Here is a 27,330-nt window from a genome sequence, read left to right as displayed (position 1 = left end):
GATTGAAAGTTAAGAGCAAGTCTTTAATTCTGTCGCCCCCAAACTCCTTCAGCCACACACGCAAGGTAACACGCATTCACCAGGGATGCCACTGTCACCCCTCTAATATTTAATGGTTTTATGGCGCACAGAACAAAAGAAACATATTTGAGATAAGGCAGCTGCGTTGTCAATGGGAAAAGGGAATGTCCTTATCTTTATGGTGCAGGTCCCTGAAGAAGCAACCCAGAATACAAACCAAGAGACATTTGACTGCTTTTTCTCTCTCTCAAGCAATCTGTCACTACTATGAAGCGCACCTGCGGGCTACACATCCAAAGACACTGGTCTGAACAACAGGCTGGCACTTTTGAAAAAAACGGAGACCGATTTGCTCGCATTGAATGGAGAATGAAAGATGAATCGACGGATCCAGAAAAGAACATCTATTTCTGTCAGACAATATCAAAGAGACTTTGATAGCTGTTTCTTAGCAGCAAAGAAAACTCCTTTTCAAATACCCTGTTAGGGAAATTTTTAATAGGATGTTCTTATTGTCAGAGGCCAGGATAGAGAAAGCGAGACAAAAGGAACCTTAGCTGTGTGGTTGGCTGGCATGCCAAAGGCCTCGTGTTCAACTCCTGCCAACTCCAGCTGAAAGGATTGGGTTGCAGATGATGCCAAACACCTTTCTGCCCGAGACCCTGGAAGGTCACTGCCAGGCAGGGTAAACAATAAGGGGCTAGATGGACAAGACTTTGACCACTTAGACCAGACGCAGCCAAAGTGGTGCCCTGGTTGGATGGCAAATCTCACCCTCCCTGATTATTAGGCAGGCTACCTGAGTCTGAGATGGAGCCCATTGGATCTGGAGAGTAAAATATTGATTAGTCCTATCTAGACTATTAAAGCAGTTCTCAGAAAAGAAAAAGCTGACGGTCCTTTCTCCACCCCAAGATGGCTTTTTCCTAGTCAGCTGGAAAGCACAGACTTTTGTTTTCTTGGCTGGCTATATTCCAAATGCCAAAGTGTTCTTCGCCAGTTCTTACCCAAAACGCCTTTGCTATTTTATAGCCATCAACCATCGAAAGTCATTAAAGAAAGATCTTTCACTGCTAGATACACAAGCGCCTAGAGATGGCTATGTTTTCTCTTGATAACATACAATGGCACTCCTCTTATAATATCCTCGCATTTGTCATGCCCGGTGCAGTGAAGGTCAATATGACCTGACTTTACTCTTTATTTGCTTGTACATGTCTTGAGGTTCAAGTCTTAAATTAAAAGTGGGAGATTTATGTAGGCATTTGCAACGATGCAATTTCCTCGGGTCAACTGGGTTTAATTAATTTCAATTCGCTTCAACTTTGATAAACCAGCAAATTGCAGAAATCAAAGACAATGTGTACTCATTCAGTTAGTTTTGGCTGGATGACTAAACAATTAATCTTGGCTAGACGGAACATGCAAGCTAAGTGAATTACACAAGGCTGATGAGAGCATTTGCAATGTTTGCAAACTTTGAAGTTTTTCTCATGTACTGCAATTTTTAAAAATTTGTTCTGCAATTTCTGCAGGAAAACTCACTCTCTTTCTCAGATACGTACAAGAGGAAGGATTCCAGAGCTAATGCCAGTCATCTGCTGAAGAACAGATTGGGAGTTCAATTCTTTAAGATCTCAGCTGAACAAGCTATGTTGCATAGTTACTACACTCGGAGCCTTTTAGTTTAGAAAAACGGTGAGTAAGTCAGGGAATTGTAGAAGTGCAATTTTTTTTCCCATGGTATGGGGAAAGTGGATGGAAAGAAATTTTTCTCCCTTGTTCATAATGTAATAAGAATTTTAAAGTCTTAGATATATATTACATGTTCATAAATGTACCAAGCAAAGGTAAAGGTAAAGGGACCCCTGACCATTAGGTCCAGTCGTGGCCGACTTTGGGGTTGCGGCGCTCATCTCGCTTTATTGGCCGAGGGAGCTGGCGAACAGCTTCCGGGTCATGTGGCCAGCATGACTAAGCGGCTTCTGACAAACGAGAGCAGCACACGGAAACACCGTTTACCTTCCCGCTGGAGCGGTACCTATTTATCTACTTGCACTTTGACGTGCTTTCGAACTGCTAGGTGGGCAGGAGCAGGGACCGAGCAACGGGAGCTCACCCCGTCGTGGGGATTCGAACCGCCGACCTTCTGATCGGCAAGTCCTAGGCTCTGTGGTTTAACCCACAGCGCCACCCGGGTCCCCCGTACCAAGCAAACATGTACATAAATATATAAACCACATGTCTGAAGCAGCACAGGAAGACAGTCCTGAAACCATTTTGACTCCCAAGCTGACCAAATGTTTCTCTGCAAGGAGGGAGGAAAAAAACCTTTCTTGTTACAGGAATTTAGTAATCACCATTTCAAAGGGTGACAGACTACCAGGAAAAGACTACCAGGAAAGGCAATCAGATAAGGCATTATCAGATAACCTGCCAGACAGGAGATAAACAATGCACTCAGATTTCTGTTGTAGACCGCCCTTTCTGTGATGTAGGTATGATGTATCTGGGGGTGGTCTTGAGCTACACCCCTTTCTGTGATATAGGTATGATGTTTCTGGGGGGTGGTCTTGGGTTACACCCCTTCTATGATATATGTATGATGTATGGAGGGGTGGTCTTGAGCTCCAGGGCAGGGAATTTAAAATGTCTATATAAGGCCTTGTGCGCCATGGTTCGAGGTCCTCCTCCTTTCCTGCATGTTAGGGGAGCACCCTGTTGCAACAGATCAGTAAAGATCAGGCTTACTAGCTGCTTTGTTTCTCAATATTCTCTGGTTGGCCTCAGTTATTTTCTCCTACCAATAGGGAACCCACGTAAGGACTCTATACGGGCTCTTGGATACCCAGTAAGGGGAAAAGGGCAGATTTTTATTGTTTACAACAATAAGACTAGAACTTAAGGTCATTCAATGCAACACAACGCTGCAAGATTACGTGCAAAAAGTACTTCTCCGCTGGTTGGCATGACACAGTAAGCCAAACCATTGTTTACCAGAAGGGTGAAACTGTATAGGCTCCTCTTCGCTCTTCCTGGGTCCTTTTTACTTCCACCCTGCACCAAGCTAAGCCACGCTTTTGCTTAGCATATGGTCCAAACCTGGGCTTGTCCTTAAGCTCTCTCTTCACGACATACCCTGTCTGCATATAAATATAATATATATAGGAAGAAGACTGAGAAGCTGCCTAATCAGTCATTTTGTTCTTCCTGAGTGAAAGATGGTCACAAAACAAGGCTGGAAAAAGGAAAATCCTAGACTGGAAGTATCACTGAGAATTGCTTCTGACAAATGAAAGTTTCAGTATAATTTCCCTCACAGTGAGGTGTGCGAAACCTAACGCAATGAGTCAACTTGAGCTCTGTGATTCCGCTTCATATCTTTCTTGCTTTTTTGCATTTGGCATTCACCAGTTTGTGAAGCCTGAGACACATGATTCAGCCTCGTTCGGTGAAACCCGCTTGGTCAGAAACACCCACAATAAAGGAGGGAAATTGTCAGGCTCCTGTAAAAGGTGCTGCTGGGACAACTGGCTGACAGACAGGCAACGGCTCTCCAAAGCAGTTACAACTATTGGCTTCTTCTGCCTGTTTGCTTCGGCAAATGTCATTGTCAGTTCCAGCCACTGACCTCAGGGGCGATAAACTGGGAAGACATACTTTCCAAGGCTGTGTATGCATTATACCCTTAAATAACACTGGAAGCACATTGCTTCCCTTAACGAATTATGGGCACTGTACTTTGCAGAGGGTTGCTGGTTCACTGTAACTCTGTGAAGGGAAAACTACAGTGCCCAGAATTCTTCAGATGTGCTTTAAAAGTATAGAGTGTATGCAGTCCAAGTCCAGATTTGGCTATGTGAGTCGATAGCTCCAGCTCGCTCTGATTCCATTTAGCCTTGATGAACTCTTAGAAAAAGGAGTCGGTGGAAGACCAAAGAGAAGACAGTGATCACTTGGGGGGTGAGAGGAAGCATTTAAAAACAGAGGTGGGGTTGAGTGGAGGAGATGCTAACTGATACCTACTGTCCTTTCCCGTACTTTTAAAAATCAAGCTAAAAAGTGGGGGTCATCTTATACATGGGTATAAGGTGGACGTTTGATTGGCTGCTGTCAATAACTATTGTGCGTGTCATTGGTTGCTGCGTCAATGGTTGATGTTGATTGGCCGACACGTGCAGGTGAGCAATTTTGGGCACCCCCCCCCCCAAAGCTCAAAAACTCTGGGCAATCCTTTCCAAAAGAAGCTCAACAACTTTGTGCCATCTCCCTCCATTTTCTGAAATTTCATGGGGGGACGTCTTATACACAGAAAAGTACAGTGCATTTAAGTTTTAAAGAAAAGCTGCAAAAAAATCAATTATTGTGGCAATAAAGCCTTGCTATGCACCAGTTCCCTTTCCCAAAGTTATTTATCTGTGCATGAATATATACGTTACACACAAGCATGCTGCGTATGCAGAAAAAGTTACATGTTCTCTCAAAGAACTGCCAGGGCTTTGGCACTTTTGAGTCTGTAGAAAGGAGGAGTGTTATTTGGGCAGGGTATAGCTCTCTCTTCTGCTTAACAGTCGTCGCATGAACAGTCTGCTTTGCTGTGAAAGTGATTTAGGACTAACAAAGATAACAATGGGTTTAATCACGATGAAACACTGATCTGGCTGAAATGTATGGAAGTTGATGTGCCGAGGGGACAAGAAAGCCACTGAGAGCGCATTTGTCGAATCTGTTATATTCCATGCCAGACATGGGAGAAAGAAATGTTCTCTCAGAGCGTGGAAGCTGCGAAATCCATCCATCCTAAGCTTGTTTTCACATGTCTATATTTTGTTAGGCGAAGGACAGAAAGCCAGCCAAACGATACAAAAGAAGTTTTTGAAACTTTGCAAAAGACGTGCGCGCACACCCCAGTTCGTATGTAAACGAATATACATTTATATTATACGCCGGCTCCCTCGGCCAATAAAGCGAGAGGAGCGCCGCAACCCCAGAGTCCTCTGTGACTGGACCTAATGGTCAGGGGTCCCTTTACCTTTACCCCGCCCATCTGTCTGGGTTTCCCCAGCCACTCTGGGCGGCTTCCAACAGAATATTAAAATACTACAGTCTTTACACATTAAAAGCTTCCCTAAACAGGGCTGCCTTCGGATGTCTTCTAAAAGTCTGATAGTTGTTTTTCTCTTTGACATCTGGTGGGAGGGCATTCCACAGGGTGGGTGCCACTACTGAGAAGACCCTCTGCCTGGTTCCCTGTAACTTGGCTTCTCGCAATGAGGGAACCGCCAGAAGGCCCTCGGAGCTGGACCTCAGTGTCTGGGTAGAACGATGGGGGTGGAGATGCTCCTTCAGGTATACTGGGCCGGGGCATAAGAATGAACCAAATTTCCTCTGGCACTGACTGCATTCAGGTGTCATGCTAAACCATGGTTTAGCACTACAACAATAAGTCTCAACAAGCCTTGAGGTTGTGCACTGTCTCCTCCCATCTGGAACAGCTATCAGAAGGAGATTAGAAATTTAGATTAACTACAGTTTAACAGCTGGGATAGCTCAGTTGGTAGAGCCTGAGACTCTTAATCTCAGGTTCATGGATTCGAGCCCCACGTTGGGCAAAAGATTCCTGCATTAGAGGGGGTTGGACTAGATGACCCTCGTCATCTACAATTCTATGATTGTAACATGTTATCTGAAACTTAAACTGTGGCTAATCTTAACCATGGTCTGTTGAAACAAGCCAGCTTCATAAACCATAGTTTCAAGTTGGCCGGTTTCCACTAACCACAGTTAAGATGAGCCAGTTTGTTCAGGTTCAGACAACGTCGCAAGTTGCTGCAAATCTAAAACAGAAATGAAAATGACCAAACTCCTTCTCACGGTTGCACAAAAGAGAAGAGCCCAAAGATCGCTACAGTCCATCCTTACTAGCATTATATCTGGTGCAATTTGTAGTATGAAGTGAACTGGATCCATACTATATGAATCGCAGTAAACAGGGAATCCTATAGCTAAAAGAAGAGTTGTGCTTGAAAAGATGTGTGCAAGCTCTACAAACAGGTGAAAATACCTTTTCCAGTGCATCTCTGTCAACCAGCTCCTGCACAGCCAAAAGCTTGATGCTAGAAGAGAAAAAACAGCAAAAGAAGTCATTTTAAAACCAAGTAAAAGTAGCTCCTGAAAGTCTGAAAACCCTTATATGGCATGCTAGTCAACCATTTACAACGGTGCAGTCCCACGCAGTCATTAAATCCCCATCTATCTTGCAAAAGAATGATCTGCAAGAGCTTACGCTACTTCCCTGGACACAGCTGACTTTGACTGCTCTGATACAGCGTGCGCAAGCAGGTTCTTGGCTGAGAACCCAGCTATCATACCAGAATGCTGCATGCAAGAACCAACAGCGTGAGGTGGGAGTTGCTCTATTTACATCTGAAAGGCAGCTCCTTGACTGCTATGTTTGTTTGAAGAGCTGCCTTGCTAGATCAGTCAGAGGAGCAAAGTGGTGAAGCGTTTCTTTGTCAACCTTGGCTAACCAGGTGCTTCTGGGAAGTTCACAAGCAAGAGGTGCAGAGGACAAAACAAGCCCTGTGATTTATCCTGAAAGTCAGGTATTAATAGGTCTACCGTTTTGAACCTAGAAGCTCCGTTTTGCTCTCACGGTTAATCAAAATGTATTCACCCCCTACAAATTTGCCTGATCCTTGTCTTTTGGGGTTTTTTAAAATTTATTTTTTTAAAAAAATATATTTAACATAATTGTTACAAAATATAAGCAAAACACTGCAAATACGTACACACATATACACTTCAAATAAGCACATATACATGAAAAAAGAAAAAAAAGAAAAAAGGAAGAAAAGAAAAAAGAAAAAATAAGAAGAAAAATTGGAACAAGAAGAAAAATTGGAAGAATTTCTTCCAAATTTATTCTACAAATATCATGATATGAAAATAATAATAAAATTTCATTGACTGACTTCCATCGCTTACACTGCACTTCCTATATACATTTTAAGCAAGATTGTATCTGTTATTCCATATTTTTCCCATACAATCTCACGCAAATATTCTAATCAATAAGTTTTCTAAATCTTTCATAAATCTATTCTAAACACAACCAACACCTTACATTTAATCCTTGTCTACATAAATAATCATTTAGACATTTAGACATTATTTCTGGATTATAGTTTTTGGGTTTTGTCTTATCAAATCAGTCAACTCTGCTAATCCCAAGTATTCGCAAAAGATCCTTGTCTTTTGAAGAGTCACTCCAGCTACTGCTAAGCACCACTTCTAGGGATAATGGTTCACAAAAGCACATCATATGGTCCACAGAATCATAGACATGACGCTCAAGGGAGGAGGGCACTGCCACTGGAGTCCATAAATCTTCTCTTACATACCAGGAAACCTCTCCACCTGGCTTGGTATTGAGGGCCTGGACCTGGTGTTGGGCATAAGAGACAGACTGGGGATGCTGCTGAAGGCCATCTCTGGCACAGTGGTGGCAAACCCATGGACAATTGGAGATGGGGGGTGGAGTTGGACCAGCTTTGCCCCAGATACCTCCCCAGGAGGGGAGCCCTCTTGGCTAACGGGAGGACAGCAGAGGCGGCTCCTTGGTGGGTGACACTGGGCTTGGAGTATTCAGCATTGTGGGGCTGAATACTTTTGTGGCAGCCCTCTAGGCATGTCCCTGGGATCTGGGCCTCCTCCTCTCAGCCTGCTGGGGCCCTTCTGTGGGTTGAATTTTTCTTGGGATCCCATCTTCTCATTCCCCAGCCTACTGTGACCTTCCCTGTGGTCGTCCACTTCCAGCTTCCTGATAGCCTCTCACTTTCCTTCCTTTCCATGACATTTGCAATAGGACACCCTGGAGGAGAAGGCACTTAGTCCGAGGCTGCTTCTAGATCCATCACCGCAGACACAGCGGTGTCCTCAGCAGCTGGGGTATTTTTTACCAGCTTGGGCTGGTAAGACAGCTAGGCTATTCCTGGATCTTGATAGTTTGACCACAGGTGTCCATGCACTGGTAGCCTCAACACTGGATTACTGCAATAGGCTCTTTATGTGGCTACTCTTGACGTTAGTCCAGAGGCTACAGGTGCACTGGCAGAACAGCACCTAGGCTGCTTATGAAGACAGACCGACACCAGCATACAACACCTTGTTTGTGGGATCTGCATGGGCTCCCCATCTGCAGTTCAAGATTTTGGTGCTAGCATATGAGGTGCTACAGAATCGAGTTGCTTGAGAGACTACCTTATGCCTTAAATACTCAGAAGGGCACAACAACCTGCAAGAGAGTTTCTCCTTCAAGTTCCTAACATACCAAAAGCTCGCACCACAGTAATCTGGAGAAGGGCTTCCCCTGTTTCGTGGAACGGCATCTCTGCTCAGATAAGACAGGTGCTCACAATCTGCACTTTCCGGAAACAGCTGAAGACATTATTTTTTATTATTATTATTCAATTAGCTTTTCCAGCTGGGTGAAAAGGTTTCTGCCATAGATGTTTCTTTTATATGATTTGTAAACCCAACTTTGGTTGTTTTTCTCCTGTTTTAGAAAACTACTTTTAGTTGTTTTTATGCTAGGTTTGTAAATCACCCTAAGACTCACGTGAAAGGTGATTCCTGAATTTATAAAATACTATTAATGACAACAAGAGCTGTTATTGCATCCATTTGTCATTACTCGAATAGGCTGCTCTGTATAATTAAACCCATTTACAAAGTTGCCGAATAAAAACCAGATTGATTCTGGCAATCTTTTCTTATAATGGGTGCACGCAGATAGAGCCACATGCCCCAAAATGCTGTAGAAAGAGAAGCAGAGAGACAGAAAGGAGAGTTTGCCATTGACTTTAGCCCAACCCCTGTGCTGACTCATGAAAACATGAGGCTCGTAAAGAAGCGTAAGCACCAAGCGAGGATTTATAGCACTGCATAGGGAAGGAGAGATCGTTTATCTAAACGGCACAAGGAAACCTGGCATCCATGGCTGGTGTAGAAAGCAGAACTGATTGGACATCCTCTGTGGTTTTTACAGGACATGCAGTGCAACTGATCTAAAAATAGGAGGCAGTTATTGCTGGCTGTCCAATAGATTACACTCCTCCAAGGGCTACAAAGGTTGACTTTAAAAAAATAATAATTCTGCAATTATATCGACAGCCTTAGACAATAATCATCCACAGAACAGGCACAGTGTAGAGTCCAGAACTCAAATCCACATTGAGTCTCCAACTGGCAACTTAAGGAGGATCAGAAATTCCACCTGTGTGCCACCAGCCAACTGGGGTGAAATGGTGAGAAATGCAGGGAGACCAGTTGCACCAGCAAGGAAGCCTAATATTTATTCTAGTAAGCCACAGCAGATCAGGTGGGTAACCTTTTGGCCCCTTTAAAGGCTTCTGGGTCAGGATTCCTCCGCACTGCTCACTAATCAGAGCAACTAGCTCTCACTGCTGCCTCAGATTGCCTTGGCCTCATCTCCTAAACTCAACCGTAAGCCCAGTCTGCCAAGTTGAAGAGAGACAAGTTCATTCACACTTGGCAAGTTGGCTTCAACCCACCAAGGAACAAGGTGTACCTGGAATGTACCAGAGAATCCACAGAGACCCAAAGTCATTCTCGGCACAATATACTTGTTTGTTTCATCCTGGTCTGACGGACAGTTCCGAAATTTTGACACAATGAGAACCCCTAAATTAAGGAAATCAAAGCAGCTCTCTCTGGGTACAAAATGAAGATACTTGCGTCCTGACCTGGTACAAATGCGTTCAAGGGGAAGGAGTCAATAAGAGCCAAGGGAGAGAAGAATTCCCACTGAACTGGGAAGAACAGTGTTTTTCCCAATGTGTGAAGGCAAGCAGCCTTCACACACCTGGCAGGTGCAAACATTATCTCCCAGTCTGCAAAGACTTCATATCATCAGTTGTCACATGGTCATTTGCCTTCATCCACTATCAACCAGCTAATGGGAGAGGCAGGCATAGCCATCTGCCAATGTTGTACCGACTGCAGAAGAGATCCTTAAACTCTTTCATAAAAAGTAGATGTAGACCTAAAAGCAACAACTGGGCTTCCTTACTGGATAACTGCAATCGGCTAACACAAGCCTATTGTCTTCCGTAGCTTTCAGGGACCAGGCTTGTAAGGTTTCGTAGCCCCGTATCTGGTGGTACCAATGGCACACCATCGTCCAGAACAGAAGCTGTTCTTACAAGAAGCCACTGTATCTGCCCATCAACGAAAGAGCAGTCATTCATAGCTGAAAACGTTGCATGAGTGATGGATGAGAAAGAGATAAATCATGTCACTGAGCTTTGCATCAACGGGTGTGGGAAGAATAGAAATAAAGCCATCAGTTGGAAATATATTTTGAATATGGTGGGAAGTTTGGCAAAGGCGCCTAAGAAATTCACAATAGTCAACACAGTAACTCACTAGGAAAACAAACAAAGGCTTTCTGACAAAGATAATATATTGTCTGTGTCATGTTTCAACATGGCAACATAAAATTACTCACACATTTGTCACAATGCTAGGAAGGTTCTTAAGCCTGATAATGTATGAAGTGGAATTTGGTGGATTTTTTTCATCCATCCCTAAGTAACTTGTTCAACTGGCGATTGAGCCTGAGGTTATATGATGTCACATCAAACAATTCTTATCCCACACTTTCAAGGGCATTTCCGTATCACTTTCCTTCCCGCAAAAAGCGGGGATTGCAAGCAGGTTTGTTGTGCAACAACAGCAAATCCACTTAGAATCACCGAATCTTTAATTGAACAATATGACTTTCCCTGGATGCAATTAAGCCTCTCAAAAAGTAGCAACAGTCTAGAAGCAGTTACACTCCCTGCCACACAGTTCCCATCATGGATCTTTGTTTCCATGGAAATGCAGGTTTAAAAAACCTACTGTCTCCTACACACCCCCAGTAATGCAGATTGCATCAGTTAAAGAACTGAAAGTATGACTTTTTAATCCAGTACTAATAAATTTCTTCATAGCAAAAACAGGCAAAGGAGTTAACTATGACTTAAGCAGTTAACATAATAAAGAGAAAAAGAAAGTTGTTGGAGTTTTTTTGGGGGGATACACTGAAGTTCAAATGAAATGGGGTGGCTTTTTGTAAGGCTGTCTGCAGCAGATGAATATTACCACTCCTTGAGTTCTTCCAACACATTTTGCCTAGGACTGGTAGTGATGTTCTTCTCTGTCAGCTAACGAGGGATTTCTCCCATATTATACAGGCGCTGCCCATTTTGCACAGGGGCTCCATTCCCGCCCCCAGCGTGTGTCAGCAGAACATGGATAAGCATGACCCCCCCATTACATTGCCCCCACGCCCTCGTTTTGCCTTTTTCCAGGTACAAAAGGACCCACGTGTCGGCTATTGCATGCCATTTGGACACACCTAAAATGGTTGCCATTTGTACTTAAACAATACCAGAAAGCCCCCAAGAATCTCTTCCTTCTGGAATTACAACAGTGCCTTATTTAACTTTGCCACAGGGAAAGCAGCACATAAGACCCCAACTATTCTGATGTTCATACTGTTATAGTTTTTTTTGGGGGGGGGCTCAAACCCTAGAAATTAATAAGTGGTAGGGTTTTGATTATTGGGGCACTGAATGGAAGGTTGGAGGCCAAGTGGCAAAGTACACACTAAGCTTCCTTCCAAGGGCCTCACCTGTGATAGAGGCATGAACGTGACAAAATGTGTTGATGGCCCATCTAAGAGGAATCTTGGGCCTGGGCAGACAGAGAGTGCCATGATGATGGGGTGTGTGTTTGAGGGGACAGGAAAAGAAAGTCTTTACAGAAAGGCATGCTGGGAAGAAGAGGGAGAGGACAAAGGGAGAGATCCATCTTGGGCAGGCTGGCTGAAGGCTGGCTGGGAAAGATGCTTTTGACTCCAGTGCTGCACTGCCATGCGGAAGAAGCCCCTCTTGAGATGACCACGCTGTAAGATCTGGACTCTCTGCATCTAAACTCAGGTGTAAATAAGTGAATAAAGCACATTTCTTGAAGCTACGACTGTCTCCGCCGCACCTTCAATTCTCCAAAGGAGCACAGCCCCTGGTGAGTGCCTGGAACCCGCTGGAATCTTGCTACAGCTCGGCAAAGAGTGGGGGTGGCACCCAACTTTGGTAACTATACCTAACTACCGGCTACCCTAACTCGAACCCTCTTGAAGGATACAGAAAACAGAAGCGACTCCTTCCTCCTCTTCTTCCAAGAAGCTAAACCAAAGATCATCAACCATTCTTGGCCCATGGGAACATTTTGTTTTTCTGATTTTTGAGCATGTGCCATGGGTGCCATCCCCTTGCCCCATCAGCATGCCACACACACACACTAAATGAATGTGCACACAAACTTCATTTTTCCAAAGGTAAAATGTTGTTGTTTAGTCGTGTCCGACTCTTCGTGACCCCATGGCCCTGAACACGCCAGGCACTCCTGTCTTCCACTGCCTCCCGCAGTTTGGTCAAACTCATGTTCATAGCTTCGAGAACACTGTCCAACCATCTCCTCTTCTGTCGTCCCCTTCTCCTTGTGCCCTCCATCTTTCCCAACATCAGGGTTTTTTTCCAGGGAGTCTTCTCTTCACATAAGGTGGCCAAAGTATTGGAGCCTCAGCTTCAGGATCTGTCCTTCCAGGGAGCACTCAGGGCTGATTTCCTTCAGAATGGAGAGGTCCATGGGACTCTCAAGAGTCTCCTCCAGCACCAGAATTCAAAAGCATCAATTCTTCAGTGATCAGCCTTCTTTATGGTCCAGCTCTCACTTCCAAAGGTAAAATAAGAATGGGCAAACACACCAGAATTAATATGAACCTTGAAAAGCACCTCAATGGGAAAGAGGCAGTGGGAAAGCATCCCTCTTCCAACTTAGTAGCTCTATGTACTTTTAAAGGGAGAAAACGGAAGCCACCCGAGGCTCCTCATGGCCCAAGGGGCAGTGATGGAAGAGGTGCGCCAGAGGCTTCATGGGTGCCAGGAGAAGAGCTCACGGGTACCCTTGCGCCCACAGGCACCATTCCAGCAGCCCCTGTGCTATAAACACTAGCTGCAGGCATTACTTTGGTTGGGTATGCCAAACTCTACAGGATAGGACAAAGCTTCAGTAAGCCTTAGTGCAGATAAGCAGACTTGCCACTGGGTGCAACTAGACCGCTGGCCAACTTGAGAGATGGCCGTTACGCCTCCTCGAAAGCAAAGGCAGTGTCTCCGCCACAACCTCAACATGCAGGGAACCACAGTGCCCAGGGCAAGAAATGGTGCACTCTTAAGCAGAAGCACCCAAGTAATAAAGAAGAAAAAGAGGGATCATAAAAGCTAATTAGGAGTGCCAGAAGAGCACAATAAACTAATTTCCTGCATGTGCTGCTTGTTACGGGAGTTACATGTGTTGTATACACCTTCTAAATCAGGGGTCAGCAACCTTTTTCAGCCATGGGCCAGTCCACTGTCCCTCAGACCTTGTTGGGGGCCGGACTATATTCTGGGGGCGGGGGGAAATGAACAAATTCCTATGCCCCACAAATAATCCAGAGATGCATTTTAAAATAAAAGGACACATTCTACTCATGTAAAAACACCAGGCAGGCCCCACAAATAACCCAGAGATGCATTTTAAATAAAAGCATACATTCTACTCATGTAAAAACAATAGGCAGGCCCCACAAATAACCCAGAGGTGCATTTTAAATAAAAGCACACATTCTACTCATGTAAAACATGCTGATTCCCGAACCATCCGCGGGCTGGATTTAGAAGGCGATTGGGCCGGATCCAGCCCATGGGCCTTAGGTTGCCTAACGGTAAAGGTAAAGGGACCCCTGACCATTAGGTCCAATCGTGGCCGACTCTGGGGTTGCGGCGCTCATCTTGCTACATTGGCCGAGGGAGCCGGTGTACAGCTTCCGCCTCATGTGGCCAGCATGACTAAGCCGCTTCTGGCGAACCAGAGCAGTGCACAGAAACGCCGTTTACCTTCCCGCTGGAGCGGTACCTATTTATCTACTTGTACTTTGACGTGCTTTCGAACTGCTAGGTGGGCAGGAGCAGGGACCGAGCAACGGGAGCTCACTCCGTCGCGGGGATTCAAACCGCCGACCTTCTGATCGGCAAGTCCTAGGCTCAGTGGTTTAACCCACAGCGCCACCCGTGTGCCATATTTAGGTTGCCTACCCCTGTTCTAAATCTTATTTCTAGCATGCAGTCTGATGAAAAGAACTGGCATTTAAAAACACATGATATTGTTAAAGTTCTTTTGAAACAATGCATATACAGTAATCACTTTCAGCTTTTCCCGAGTTCAACATAGCTGACTCCCCACCTCATGAGCGAGCTTAGGACTCTAGCCGTGAGACCGGAGAAGATACCATGCTGGCAAGTCAAACAGGGAAAAGTCTTGGGGAGACATGTTTTGACTCCTTCAGTCCTCTGCTCAGCGGCATGAACTCCCCTTCCCCTCCACGGATGGCCTCAGCTATGGTTTAGTAGATGTGCAGGCAGGCATTCCTAAGACTGCCTCCTGATTTGCAAACCATAGTTTCCAGACAGACGGCATCGCACTGGAACTGGGCCTTTATCTGTCAATAGAGTATCCTTTCATAAAAACAAAATTCTAAATTCCTTTCTAATCTAACCCGTATTTGTTTGCTATTACGTGAACGGGGGGGGGGGGGGATTAATCCCATCTTACTGTGCTCTAAAATAGTCTACTTGCAATTATGAAATAACCGCTCTATCGTTTTTTAAAAAGCAGGGTTTGTCCGTTTTTGCCAGACAGATTGGGGGATAAGAGTCTTTGTGTGTCTTTTTACAGAGGCATTTACATTGGGTTTGGATGTGTCATTTAACTGATTAAAAAAAAAAAAATCCTCTCTACTAGAAGAGGTAAGGCCAGCATTCAAAACAAAGATCTGAAGGCCATGAAAACAATAGTTGGCTTACAACCTCCAGAAGACTGAGCATGATTATTTTGCAAATAAATAAGCTTTTCTGTTTGGCTTCTCCGCTTTGTTCTTCTGAATTTCCCTTGCGGGTTATACTTTGATGCTTCTGAAATATCTTTTCCTCCCTCTGATTCTCCCTCACTGCCCCAATGGAAGGACTGGAGAGCCCTTTATTAAATTGTGTGATTTATTATTTTTAGAGGATGTGCAAATTTTGAAACACGGCCAGTGACGTCTCATCGTTCCTTGATATAAAACAAAGCTAAAAATAAAATTAAAGGGCTGTATGAGGAACTCAGGAATAGCAGGGATTGTTTCTCTTAGGAATTTACCATTTGAGAAGCTTAGTTTTGTGTGCTTGCCAAACGGCTTTAAACCCTGGAAGCAATCAAATGTAATTTAAGGTTGTCTAATTCCCTGCTTTTACAGAGCGCCTCAGCTAAATCCTAAATCCTATGCAGTCTTTCAGTGAGAAAACTTTCATCTTCTGTTAATTTTCAACAGTTTTACGCTCCTTAGGCTATATTTTTGACCCACTTGCACATTACAGACTTCCAACTATATTTTCTTTTCTGTGAGATGAGTGCTGGGGACCATGACTTGAAAGGGACAGGGCACGAAACTGCTGCTCATCTGATGCAATGTCAAGTGTGACGTTTTCCATACACGCTGTGGAGCCGCCATCAATCAGTGCTTCCACACATATTTTCATGTGGATAACAAAACAATATAAAAATCAACTTCAGCTTTATTGGTTACTAGCAGTTTCATAGCTAGCACTGGCTGGGAATGCTAAGAAACAAACAAACAAAAACAATCGGTATAGTTTTGAAAGGCTCAGTCTACAACATGGGTAGGCAAACTAAGGCCCAGGGGCCAGATCCGGCCCAATCGCCTTCGAAATCCGGCCCGCAGACGGGTCGGGAACCAGCATGTTTTTACATGCGTATAATGTGTCCTCTTATTTAAAATGCATCTCTGTGTTATTTGTGGGGCATAGGAATTCATTCATCCCCCCCAAAAAAAATATAGTCCGGCCCCCCAGAAGGTCTGAGGGACAGTGGACCGGCCCCCTGCTTAAAAAGTTTGCTGACCGCTGGTCTGCAACCTTGATTCAAAATGGCACCCAACTGTATCCAGACTCAGCTTATGAACACGTGACACCAGATGGCGCTGCAGAGCAGTGATCCATCGCCAATGGGATTTTGCATTGAGAGTTTCTATATAGTGTTTTTCCCTATAGCGTGTTTTTTTTTATCAGTATAGATCCAGCCAAGGGCCCAAACCTGTTCCCTGATCTCAGGAACTACCAGGAAAAATTTCGTTACAATATCTGGAGAGGTGTCCAAATGCAGAGAGAACAAACAGACGACTTCCCAAAATATACGTTTTCAGTGTATTATGTATTTAACTCTATCACCAGTCCATTTCTCCATTGTAATTTGTAACTGCAGGCACTTTCAAAGCCGCAATTTGTGATGGCATATGCCTTTTTCTTTTTAGTGAGACCATGAACTCTTTTAGCTAGAACTTTCCAATTTTTGCAAACGTCTCCTGAGTTTCATGTGGGAAGCTGCATGACTGTTAAAACCCGCAATAGAGAAAATGAAGCTTGTGGCCTATACTTAGTGGGCTATTCTAATTTTTAAAAACCACAAAATAAGCAATAGGACTTCTCCATTAGGAGGCAGGTGTCCCCCTCCCCACAAGGAGAAGCTAGATGGTGCCATATGAAACTTCAAGCTGCAGGTCTGTTAGCAGCCAAAGCCCCACACAGACATTGCTCTGTGTACTACTGGTCAATATTGCCACAGCTTTAAATACCAAATGTCAAGTGCTTCTGATTTAAACATCAAGGACCGTCTCTCGGCTTTCTCTGTAATTCTAATCCACAGTAACATATAATTTTCTCCCAGGTCTGCAAGGAGGAAAATAGGTTGAATCGACATGGCCTTAGCCAAATGATGCCCCTTTTCTTTGTGGAGTTACACAAAGCAGGTCCTGCCAATTTTAATGTACAGCACAGTGGCTCCAACTTAGGTTGCAACAAGAGGGAAAGAACAGCGATCGGCAGAGTTCTCCTATGCAAAGAAAACTCTGAAGAATGGGGAGTTTCTCTCTGAGGTACACCATGGATAACCACATTCAGAATAAATACATCTTTTGTTACATAGCTACGTTTGAAAGCCAGAGGTTCTGCAAAAATAGTTTGGGAACAACCACTAGCAATTGGGAATGTTCAAAATGGCTTCTACACAAATGCTACCTGATAAAATTGAAATTTGACGCCAGGGCACTTGGGATGTATGTATCTATAAAAAGGTAAAGGGACCCCTGACCATTAGGTCCAGTTGTAGCCGACTGTGGGGTTGCGGCGCTCATCTCCCTTTATTGGCAGAGGGAGCCGGCGTACAGCTTCCAGGTCATGTGGCCAGCATGACTAAGCCGCTTCTGGCGAACCAGAGCAGCGCACGGAAACGCCGTTTACCTTCCCGCCGGAGCGGTACCTATTTATCTACTTGCACTTTGACATGCTTTTGAACTGCTAGGTTGGCAGGAGCAGGGACCATTCAAGCGGAGCTCACCCCGTCGCAGGGATTTGAACCGCTGACCTTCGCAGGGATTTGAAGCGCCACCCGTGTCCCTATTTCCCTGTGTACAGAGAGGCTATCTTTCTTGGGGTGCGGGAAGACATTTGAATATGCTTTCCCTCTCTGCAACATAAAATCCAGGAGAATATTTCATGTTTTGCTGATAGGCATATAGAAAGGAGGAATACACTTCAGAAACTGGTGGTTAGACGTCTTGTGCTAAACCTGTCATGGGAAACTCCCTGGGCCTCTCAGACCACGCCGGTCCAAAAGTGATTGCTTTGGGTTGCTAGGCTGGCTTCCCTGCCCTCCCTTAGCTAAGCCTTCTTTTGCAGGTTAACCTCTTCTCCACAGGTACGCGGGTGCTGCTACGTTATGGTCGCTGTTGAAGGGCCGGAAAGGAATTTTCCTGCATTGGCAGGTTTTGCCTTCCCCGTAGCAAAACGTCACAACTTTGGCAGTTTCAGATCTTGGGCAGAATTCTTTAGTCTATATTCCCTAAATGGGGGGGGGGGGGTTTAAGCGGTGACCCACGCCCCCATCTGCGGCAGCGATCCCAGGGTCCCCCGTTAAAGGGGTTGTTTTGAGGGGAGGCATTGGCCATACGCCGTTAGGTTGTCATTGCTCTCCCCTGTGACGGTAGCAAAATGGCGGGCGGGCTCTCTCTGCTTGAGCAGACGTTCTCCAGAGCCAGCCCAATCCCCACATATCCTGGATAACCCTGATGTTCCCCAGATCCCCGGCTGGGGACTGGGAGGGATAAATGCCCAATGCCTAAGCCAAGGTCTCCCTACATCTGAAATTTTTAATAAAGTTCTGGCCAAATTTTAATCCCATAACACATTGTCTTGAGGCATTATTCCACGTGGGTGTTGGGGGTCTCCGCCTGTCTGCGCAAAACTGAATCTTGCTGAGCTGTGGGAGCAAAGATCTGGCACTTTGGCTTGAAACGCTTTCGCCCTTGCTGAATAAAGTTCCCTTTATAACTTTTTACAGTATCAATATGCGTGTGTCATTCCTTTCCCACTTTGATAGGTTATCAGATTGGGCAGTTGGGAGACTCCCACCAGAGGGGACTCAATCTCTTTATTACAGAGATAAATGCAGCAGTTGAACGAAGGGCGAGGTGAATGAATCATGAAAGACAACATGGAGAGCATAGGTCAGTGGACGGACTTTCCCTAGAAAGGTTTACACTACAAACTTATATTGGTTTTATATCATATCACCTTTCAGAGCTCCCTCCTAAGAATAGTGGGATTTGTAGTTTATTGGCAATGCTAAGGAATTTCTGTGCAAAGGAAGAACCCTATACCACAATCTGATTTCACTGAACTACTGTTTCCAGTATTCTAAAGAAAGAAAGAAAGAAAGAAAGAAAGAAAGAAAGAAAGAGAGGAAGGAAGGAAGGAAGGAAGGAAGGAAGGAAGGAAGGAAGGAACCGTCTACAGTATAGATACATAGGGGGACGTGGGTGGCGCTGTGGGTTAAACCACAGAGCCTAGGACTTGCCGATCAGAAGGTCGGTGGTTTGAATCCCCGCGACGGTGTGAGCTCCCGTTGCTCAGTCCCATCTCCTGCCAACCTAGCAGTTCGAAAGCATGTCAAAGTGCAAGTAGATAAATAGGTACCACTCCGGCGGGAAGGTAAATGGTGTTTCCGTGCGCTGCTCTGGTTCACCAGAAGCGGCTTAGTCATGCTGGCCACATGACCCAGAAGCTGTACGCCGGCTTTACTTTACTTTACTCACTTTACTTACACAGGGAAATAGAACAAACGCCAAGTCTAGTGTGCAATTCCTCTATTTACAAGATTTTATTTATTTTTGAGAAGTGGTGGAATCCATGTGGGCCTTATCACTTGATTTTGCCGATGTCACACAGCCCCATGAGCAGATTGGCAAATTGCTGCACTTGTGTAGCGCTTACTCACGCAAGTGGGAATCCTTGCCATCTGTCAGATGCAGATGTGACAGATTTCCTGCTCTCTGCACATCCTTTTATTACTTGCATGCCACACAAATCATGTGGTGGCATGTGGCAATGACTACCTGCATGGCTCAAATCAATTAGCCAACTGCAGGTATATTTATGGTGCTATGTCATTGATCATGACTAATTTGGGGGGAATGGGACCTAATTTCACTGCCTTCAAACTCTGGGAAACAAAACAGCCAGTGCCCCAACCCCAGAATCATTTTTCATTTCCCCTTGGTATGGTATGATGGCGCTCAATCTCAGCAGCTAAATCTCAGGCTTTTCTTCTGGCTCCTCTGTTTTCAGCCAGGCAGATGTTTGTTTCCAGACATTCCTGAAAAAGGAGGTAGCACTTTTTCAGCAATAGTGGAGATACTCTGGATGAGAGGAAAATTATGTCTGTGGTTGACATGGGCTGTGTCTTGTTGTACAGGTTATGTAAAATAAAAACATCTGTACACACAGCAAGGGAACTCCCACTGAGTGAGAGAGAGCAAACCTAAATTTCAAGTCCTGGAAAGCAATATAGTAATCAAAGGCTCAGAAAACAGAATGTAAACAAAATTCTCTCTCTTTTCTCTCTCATTTTAGGACGAAACATTTGAGATGAACTTTTTAAATTTAAGAAGGCATACCTGCCTTTCTAGAACCCCCACTGAAAATTCATGCAACATATATGAACCACATATAAACATGCCCACACAAATACTATAACTGGAGGTTTTTAGAATGGTTCCCGTGCACCTCAAGGGCTCTTACCTTTTAACACAATTTACTTGCTTAAAATGTCCCAAAGATGGGTGACAACACTTATTTGAGGTTTGAACCAGCTGGGAACTTTAGAGAGCCGAACTTCCTGATGACACTGACGTTTTGCCAGAAGGGCTAGCCAAATAAGTCAAATTAAATCACCACATCATTTTACCTACTTGTTAACCCATCAACCATTTTTTTCAGCAAGGCGACAAGGACACTGTCGTCAAACCAGGACCCACCCATTTATTGCAAACAGAGAATTCATTATAAATTCCTAAGTTTTAACCTGAGGTTTCCTGTTAATGATTTCTTTTTATGTCGGAGGAAGTACTACGAATTTCTCGCGAAGGAAACAAAAAATGGTGCAATGTGGCAATTGTGTGGTTTCTCTCTCTGCCTTTGCCCGGCTGTTGCTTTACCAGGCAGAACTGTAAAAACTGCCTGAGGACACTTTTCAGGCCTGTATGAACTTTGCTAAGAGTGAGTTTGTTGAACTCAAGTAACTCTAAGATGGGCAGAAATCCAGACAGACGTCTCAGAGGTTACTAGGATTCCTTGTGGAAGAAGAGGAACATGATTGTTTTGTTTTTAAACTACAAAGAACAATAATTTCTGAGAAGAGAAGTTCTGTCTCTGTGTCATGCATAAGACAGTGTCTTCAAAAAATAAATCAAGAGTCTTCAGTTATTTTAATAACTTGAGCAACGTTAAAGGGCCGATTTCTCCATAGAGCCAGGATGTTCCCCCAAGTTCTTTAGCCAAAGGGGGAAAAGCATGAACCTTTTTTTTACATCAAATAACCCCCCGAGTCTGCCAGTCCATTTCATTAGGCTACAAAGTCCTATTTCCTACCCAGAAAGATGGTCCATACTGTTCATTGCTATGCTGCCAACATGCTCAAATCCAGAACTCTAGTATGTTATTAGCACCGCCCTCAAATCCCTTAAAGGAAGACGTTGAAAAATCGAATTTAAGAGTCTTCTAAGCAGCATATTAAGTCTGGATGTAGGGAATACAGGTTCAAAGCCCAGGTAGAAAGTTCTTTGGATGCCCTTAGACTGAGGGATTTGCCCATATTAGAACAGAAAGTCCATCTGTTCCAACAAACCTTCCCTGACTCTTGCTATGTTGTTTTCTAGAATTTAATTCTACAAAATGGTATTTAGTTCCATTGCTCTGTATAGAAAGAGAGATACAAGTATAATATTTGTTATCTGATGTGTAAACCACTTACAGCATGCAAAGCCAGTGTGGTACCTCCAGATCTTGTTAGACTACAATTCCCATCATCCCCGAACCAGCGGCCATGCCGGCAGTGGATGGTGGGGCAACATATGGAGGGCACCACATTGGGTACCTCCGACTTAAGTGACTATTCTAGGAATATGCAGCATATAACTACGTGAAGCAAACAAGGATTCCCATTGGAAGTCAATCACACAGTAGGATCTGGGAGACCACCAACTGCTCCTACCCCATTGAGGGCTCAGCACCTCAGCAAAAGAACAACAACTGCCTGGTGGTGCTTTGAGAACATCTGCCTAACACCTCAGCAACCAGGCCAGCAGTTCTTCTTTCACTGTGGTGGGGAAAACACCACCTCTGTCGCCTTGGGCAGCAAGAAAATGGTTCTGTTTTATTTGGAGCAAGAGTTTCCATAGTTACACACGGCTCTTTTGCAGTGCTTGACCTCACAATGCAGCCAGCTAGACCACATATACCAGCACACACACACCCCAGAGACCTCGCTTGATGTCCACAGGGTCTCCTCATCCTGACCAGATTAGGCTCAAAGTATTGCTGCAGCCAATTCTGTAAACCGCTTTGAGGTTTCTTTTGTACAATCAAGCGGTCTAGAAACGTTATGAAATAAATAAATCAGCAATAGAATGAAGTTGTGGTGTGTTTTTGGTTGTGGTTGTGCGTGTGTGTGCCCACAACAGTTTTTCCGGTTTGCAAATATGCCCCTGGGCCCAAAAAAGTTGGCCACCTCAGACACACTCCCCAACCACTTCCAAATTGACCTGGCAAAGTTAGGAAATAGTGTGTGTGTGCATGTGTGAACACTGGTTCCCTTTCTGCTCAGGCCTGCCACTAATCAGACCACCCCACAATTCATGTCAAAATTGCGACACAAGAGAAACGTGTTTCCTCAAACGATTTTTCAATTTCAACTGCACTGAGGCAAACTGTTTGAAACAAAGCAGAGCAAAGTCCTCCATTGTCTTTACTCTGCTATTAAACAGAGACGTGATATAGAAATAATTTCCCCTTCTTCCTACTTGTAAAAGTATTAAACAAAGAAAAGTTATGTTACAGATAGTTAATACGGCAGGAAAACTGGTGCTTGCTGCAGCCCATAACATAAGATGTTTACATGCGTGGGCTTGGCGGTGATGGGTGAACTCACAGCCTGTTGGTGTTAAAATCTCAGCAGGAAGAGCTGTTTTTAGATATCAAGCAACAGGGAAGGCAAATTAAAAAAGCATTGTTTTTTTAAAACAGAACAAAAGAAAGGGAAGGCCTTTTCTACAATGATTAAAATATCCTGTGGCATTTAAACCAGGATTTCCTATTTTAGGGAAATGGCACTGGGAGGGGGGAATGTTCACACAGAATAAAATTACAGCATAGCTTTTATAAGAGAAACACTCCTTCTGCCACAAAATCTTTAAGGACTGTAGTCATGGGTGCTCGCTCGCCCCTTGTTTCAACACCCAAGCAAGGGAAACAGAGTCTGACTGAAAAGCCTGTAGCACAAGTATGTTCACAAGCCATGGCTAGAAAGGAGGCTATGTCCTGTCAACCTTATTGGAAACTGTGCAAACCAGAGAAATATTGTTGCATTCTCTGGCTACCTACAATTTATTTTTTCTTTGCAGAATAGTGAACTCAGCTGTCGAAGGGCAGGGATCTTAAAAATTGAAGGAAGATGATTTCCTAGCACTCAAAAGATGTGATTTAACAGTCGAGATCACAAGTCTCCAGTCACCACCCAACTTATCTTCTATAGGCCCAGGACACCATCTAAAATTAACCCCCAACTTTGGCAGTATGAAAACGCTCACATTTCTTTCTACTTCTGCAGTCTGCCTCACAAGAGACCCAGCTGTTCAGCTGAGTAATCATTCACTGCCAGATTTTATATGGAGAAGCTGTAGTTTTTCCTCACCCAAGCAACGCTGTTCAACCCTGAAATCTGTTTTGCATCTAGCAGAGTCCAATGCAATGAGCACTCCATCGTAAGGCAGGAATGAACTGCAGACTTAGGAACTTGAGCATCATGCCCAGTGTCTTCTTTCTTCTTCATCTCACTGTTTTGTTGAACATCCAGTCTGAATAAGAACTGGAAGGCTTGCTCACTATTTTACGACATTTTAGTTGGACCTAATAAGGCGGTGATCCCTTAAGCCACTCACAGTGGCTGCAACCAGGATTCAATACATTTATTCGCTTTGATTGTGGGAGGCAGGGACTATTGTATGGAGGTGACAATTATTACTCACGTGTCTTTGATGTTAGTGGACTGTAAAGTACTGCAGATCTGGATTTTTTAAAAATATACAGCGCATTGTAAGGTAACTTTTTTTGCTGTGCAGGAAAGATCTATTGATTTGGCTGCAGCGGAGAGTAAGAATTCATTGCAGTTTATCAGGCCAGGAATTTTTTGCAGAATGGAAAACAGTTGGCAGGTTTCTTCCTTAGGGGATATTCATGTGCCACATATGAGCAAAATAGGAGGGTGAGATGAGGAGAAGGCAGGCTCCTGTGTTTCTGAGGGGCATCTGAATATTTATTTGCAAGTCTGCTGTACATCCCACCATTCTCCATCATTGACCGAACAACAACAATAGCAGCAGCAGCAGTCCCCGCTGTCTCCCCTTTCCCCTCTCTCACTGCTAACATTATTATCCTCCCAAGTCATAAACTGACAGTCAGCAGCTGCAACAGGAGACCTCTACTGTGTTTCATTATTTGCATGAATGCTCCTGCATTCTCCTCAAGAGGAGAAATTCCATTATGCTTGAATTCTGGCCTCTTTTTGCTGCTCTTCTAGGATATCATGAAGATGTAGGCGGGCGGGAATAATAGTGGGTAATCATTGCTCCAAGAAAGAGATTCAGAGAATGCTTAAGAAGCAATGTTCATGAAAGTTTTATCAGCATAACTATGGGCTATTAGAAAAAGAGCGGGGGGTGTTTGTGTCTGTTCAGGGCGAAGGTTTTGACAAAAAGGACGGCGCTGGAGCAAGCTTTTAGAACGCGATCAATATTTATGCGTTTGTGGAACTGGTAAAAGGCCTCAATGTACAAGTTCCACTGAGGTCCCTTGACGATACTTGTGAAACAGACCCCAGGTTGGAAGAAAATAATCAAGGCTGAGGTGGAACCAACAGCCGAGAATAACAGAATTAGGGGACTGCTTCTGTGGAAAATAACTTCCCTGTCCTGTGCACAAAAATGCCGCTCAAGCCAAGAGTGTCTGCTAAGGAAAATAACAATATTGTAAGGCAGCCCACCCCAAGCACCACAAACACATCTCTTAGTATTAGAGCTCCCACAATTCTTTGGGGGAAACCGCAGAAAGGAAAGCGTTCTGAAAACAATTTAAAAGCCAGTCCTTAAAATCAATTTACCTTGGAGTAGACTCTGCCATCGAGACAACCTTGAGTAAGTTATTAAAGGTATATTTCCTTTGGCGTAAGGAGATGCTAAGTCTTGTTTCCCAATAATTGAGAAGGCTTAAAGCAATTATAAGGAACAATTATGTTGGCATACATAATTTGCATGTATACCTGGAGGAAGTAAGAAATTACATGGCCTTTCCCAAGCTGGAAACCCGTCAGGATTGTCACAATGATAAAAGTGTTTTCATTTGCACGGAGAGTGCTCGTGATTTTGTTTATACACTATTCTAGGCCAAGGAATCTCGTTCAAAATAAATACAAAAATGCTATCATCTCTCCAAAAGCATCGGTCAATACCAATCAAATTTCACTCCACGGTGCATGGATTTGCAACAGGAGAAACAGCAAGAAGTGCTTCCGCTTTGTTCACATTGCTGATTCAAAAAACCTTTCTGTATTGATACCATTTTTGAAGATGAAGAAGTAAAATAAAGAGAGAAAAGTATCTTGCTCACTGACAGATCACAATGATGAAGGATCTGCGTGTGTCCTTCAGAGAAGATAGCCGGACTACAGTGAAACAAGGCCCTGGGTTCACACTGGCTTAAAGCTTGAAAGCCTGGATCAGTGGGGGAGAAACTGTGGCCACCCCCACCAGACATTGTTGGACTCCAAATCCCATCAGTCCCAGCCAGAATGCCCAATAGCCAGGGATGATGTGAACTGCAACCCAACAACACCTGGAGGACCATAGATTTCCCATCCTTGGTTTAAAAACAGTCTAGGACTTGGTTGTCTGAAGAACTATCTGGCAAATGCCCCAGTTATTAAGATCATCACCAGAGATCCATCAGTACATCCATCTTCTCAAGAAAGGTGGCTGGCTACCAGCAACAGAAGCCTTCTCAATCGTGAACATCATCTGTGAACTTACTTCCTTTTATCCATTTACCTGGAGCCATGTTTCATGACTTTAAGGCATCAGCTTGCTTTTAATTATCTTGGTGATGTTCTGAATAACATAATCTAGAAGGCCACAAGTTTTGATACAATTCAAATGCATATTAATTGCTGCCCTTGTAATGAGTCATGAAACTGGCTTTGGGTTAATCAGAAAAGTACTCTTCATGGAACCTGGGGGAGAAACATCCATTTGCAAACAGACAAGAATCTGTTTTGGATCTCCTTATGGCTTGGTTCCCAAGGAAAATAAGCAAAGCTTAACTGTTGCAATATCCATATATGAACAAGTGTTTTCTTAAGGATTTACACTCCCATTTCTATACTGCAAAAAAAACAGAAGTCTCTAAACACAGTGAGGATTGTGCTGATGGACCCAAAGGTTCAAAACTGTAATCTCTGAACTATTTTGGCTTGTTGCTAAGTAAATATTTCAGTGCTATGCGGGTTATTTGCAGCCAAAACTGAAATATTCCACGCTGCCTGCAAGCCAGGGAGGCGTTTCAATGCAGAAGAGGGAGAGTCGGCTTTCAAAAACAGAATTGATTTGTAAATGCTGAAAATGGACCAATTTTAAAAGCTGAAGTGTCCATTAGGCTAAGCACACTACGGAGCAGGAACTCAACCAAATCACAGTCCGTTCTTTGCGCTTCCCTCATCCCGTGAGCGCATGGAGTTGGCTCATACCAAGACCATTGGTCACGCTAGCTTAGCGCTAACTCCTCTGCCTGGCAGGGACATTGCAAGGTTTCAGGTAGAGCTCTCCCCAGGCCTGCTACCCAAGATTAACTGGAGATTATAGGAGCTGAATTATATGCACACAGAGTATGGGCTCTGCCTCTGAGCTCAAGGGCATTGGCCATATTCCACGACTAACTCTGAGTGGCTGGAGCTAGCCAACAATTTAATTTCCCACAATGCCCTCTACACAGCATCATCCGAGGCCATCATGGGAAATCAAAACAGTAGCTAAACCCAGGAGAAGCTCAGAGCCCTGAGTCAAATGGGGTTTTTTAGAGGAGGAAACCCACAAATTGTCTGTATTGTTTCGTGATGTAGTGGTTGGTTTTCCCCACTCCAGAGGTTCATTATAAGGTTACCAGATTTTTTTCAATGAATCCGGGGACACTTTTCAACTTCCTCCTAAATAGATGGATTTTGTCAGGGGACTGATTTCTCCCAGGAAACGGGGACATCTTATTATATTATTATATTAGCCACCTTCAACACTTTGCTGTGGATCAGAAAGGCGGGATACAAATCTTAAAATAAATGAGTACAGCACTCAAAATATGTTTGAATGACAGATTTGACAATGACATGCATTCCTTAACTGTCACCAGATCCTATGCCATTAAGTCACTACATATCTGCAGTCGTTTCTTCTGACATTATACAACAATATTGACTATGGACTGGCAG

The 27,330-nt window shown here is 44.1% G+C and overlaps 1 protein-coding gene across 1 annotated transcript in view; it reads right to left on the bottom strand.

Annotated features, from left to right (window-relative positions):
- The window catches only part of EEPD1 (endonuclease/exonuclease/phosphatase family domain containing 1), a 62,253-nt gene that overhangs the window by 16,552 nt on the left and 18,371 nt on the right, over nucleotides 1-27,330 (bottom strand). The window contains exon 2 of the mRNA XM_083706353.1: nucleotides 6,086-6,137. Within this exon, the coding sequence (XP_083562479.1) occupies nucleotides 6,086-6,137 (52 nt within the window). The remainder of the gene's footprint in view (nucleotides 1-6,085; nucleotides 6,138-27,330) is intronic.

The sequence above is a fragment of the Podarcis gaigeae genome, assembly GCF_964106915.1.
Source record: "Podarcis gaigeae genome assembly, chromosome: 12".
In the NCBI taxonomy this organism is placed as follows: domain Eukaryota; kingdom Metazoa; phylum Chordata; class Lepidosauria; order Squamata; family Lacertidae; genus Podarcis; species Podarcis gaigeae.
Note: the sequence above shows the minus strand (reverse complement) of the source record. Positions and strands in the feature narration are given on the sequence as shown.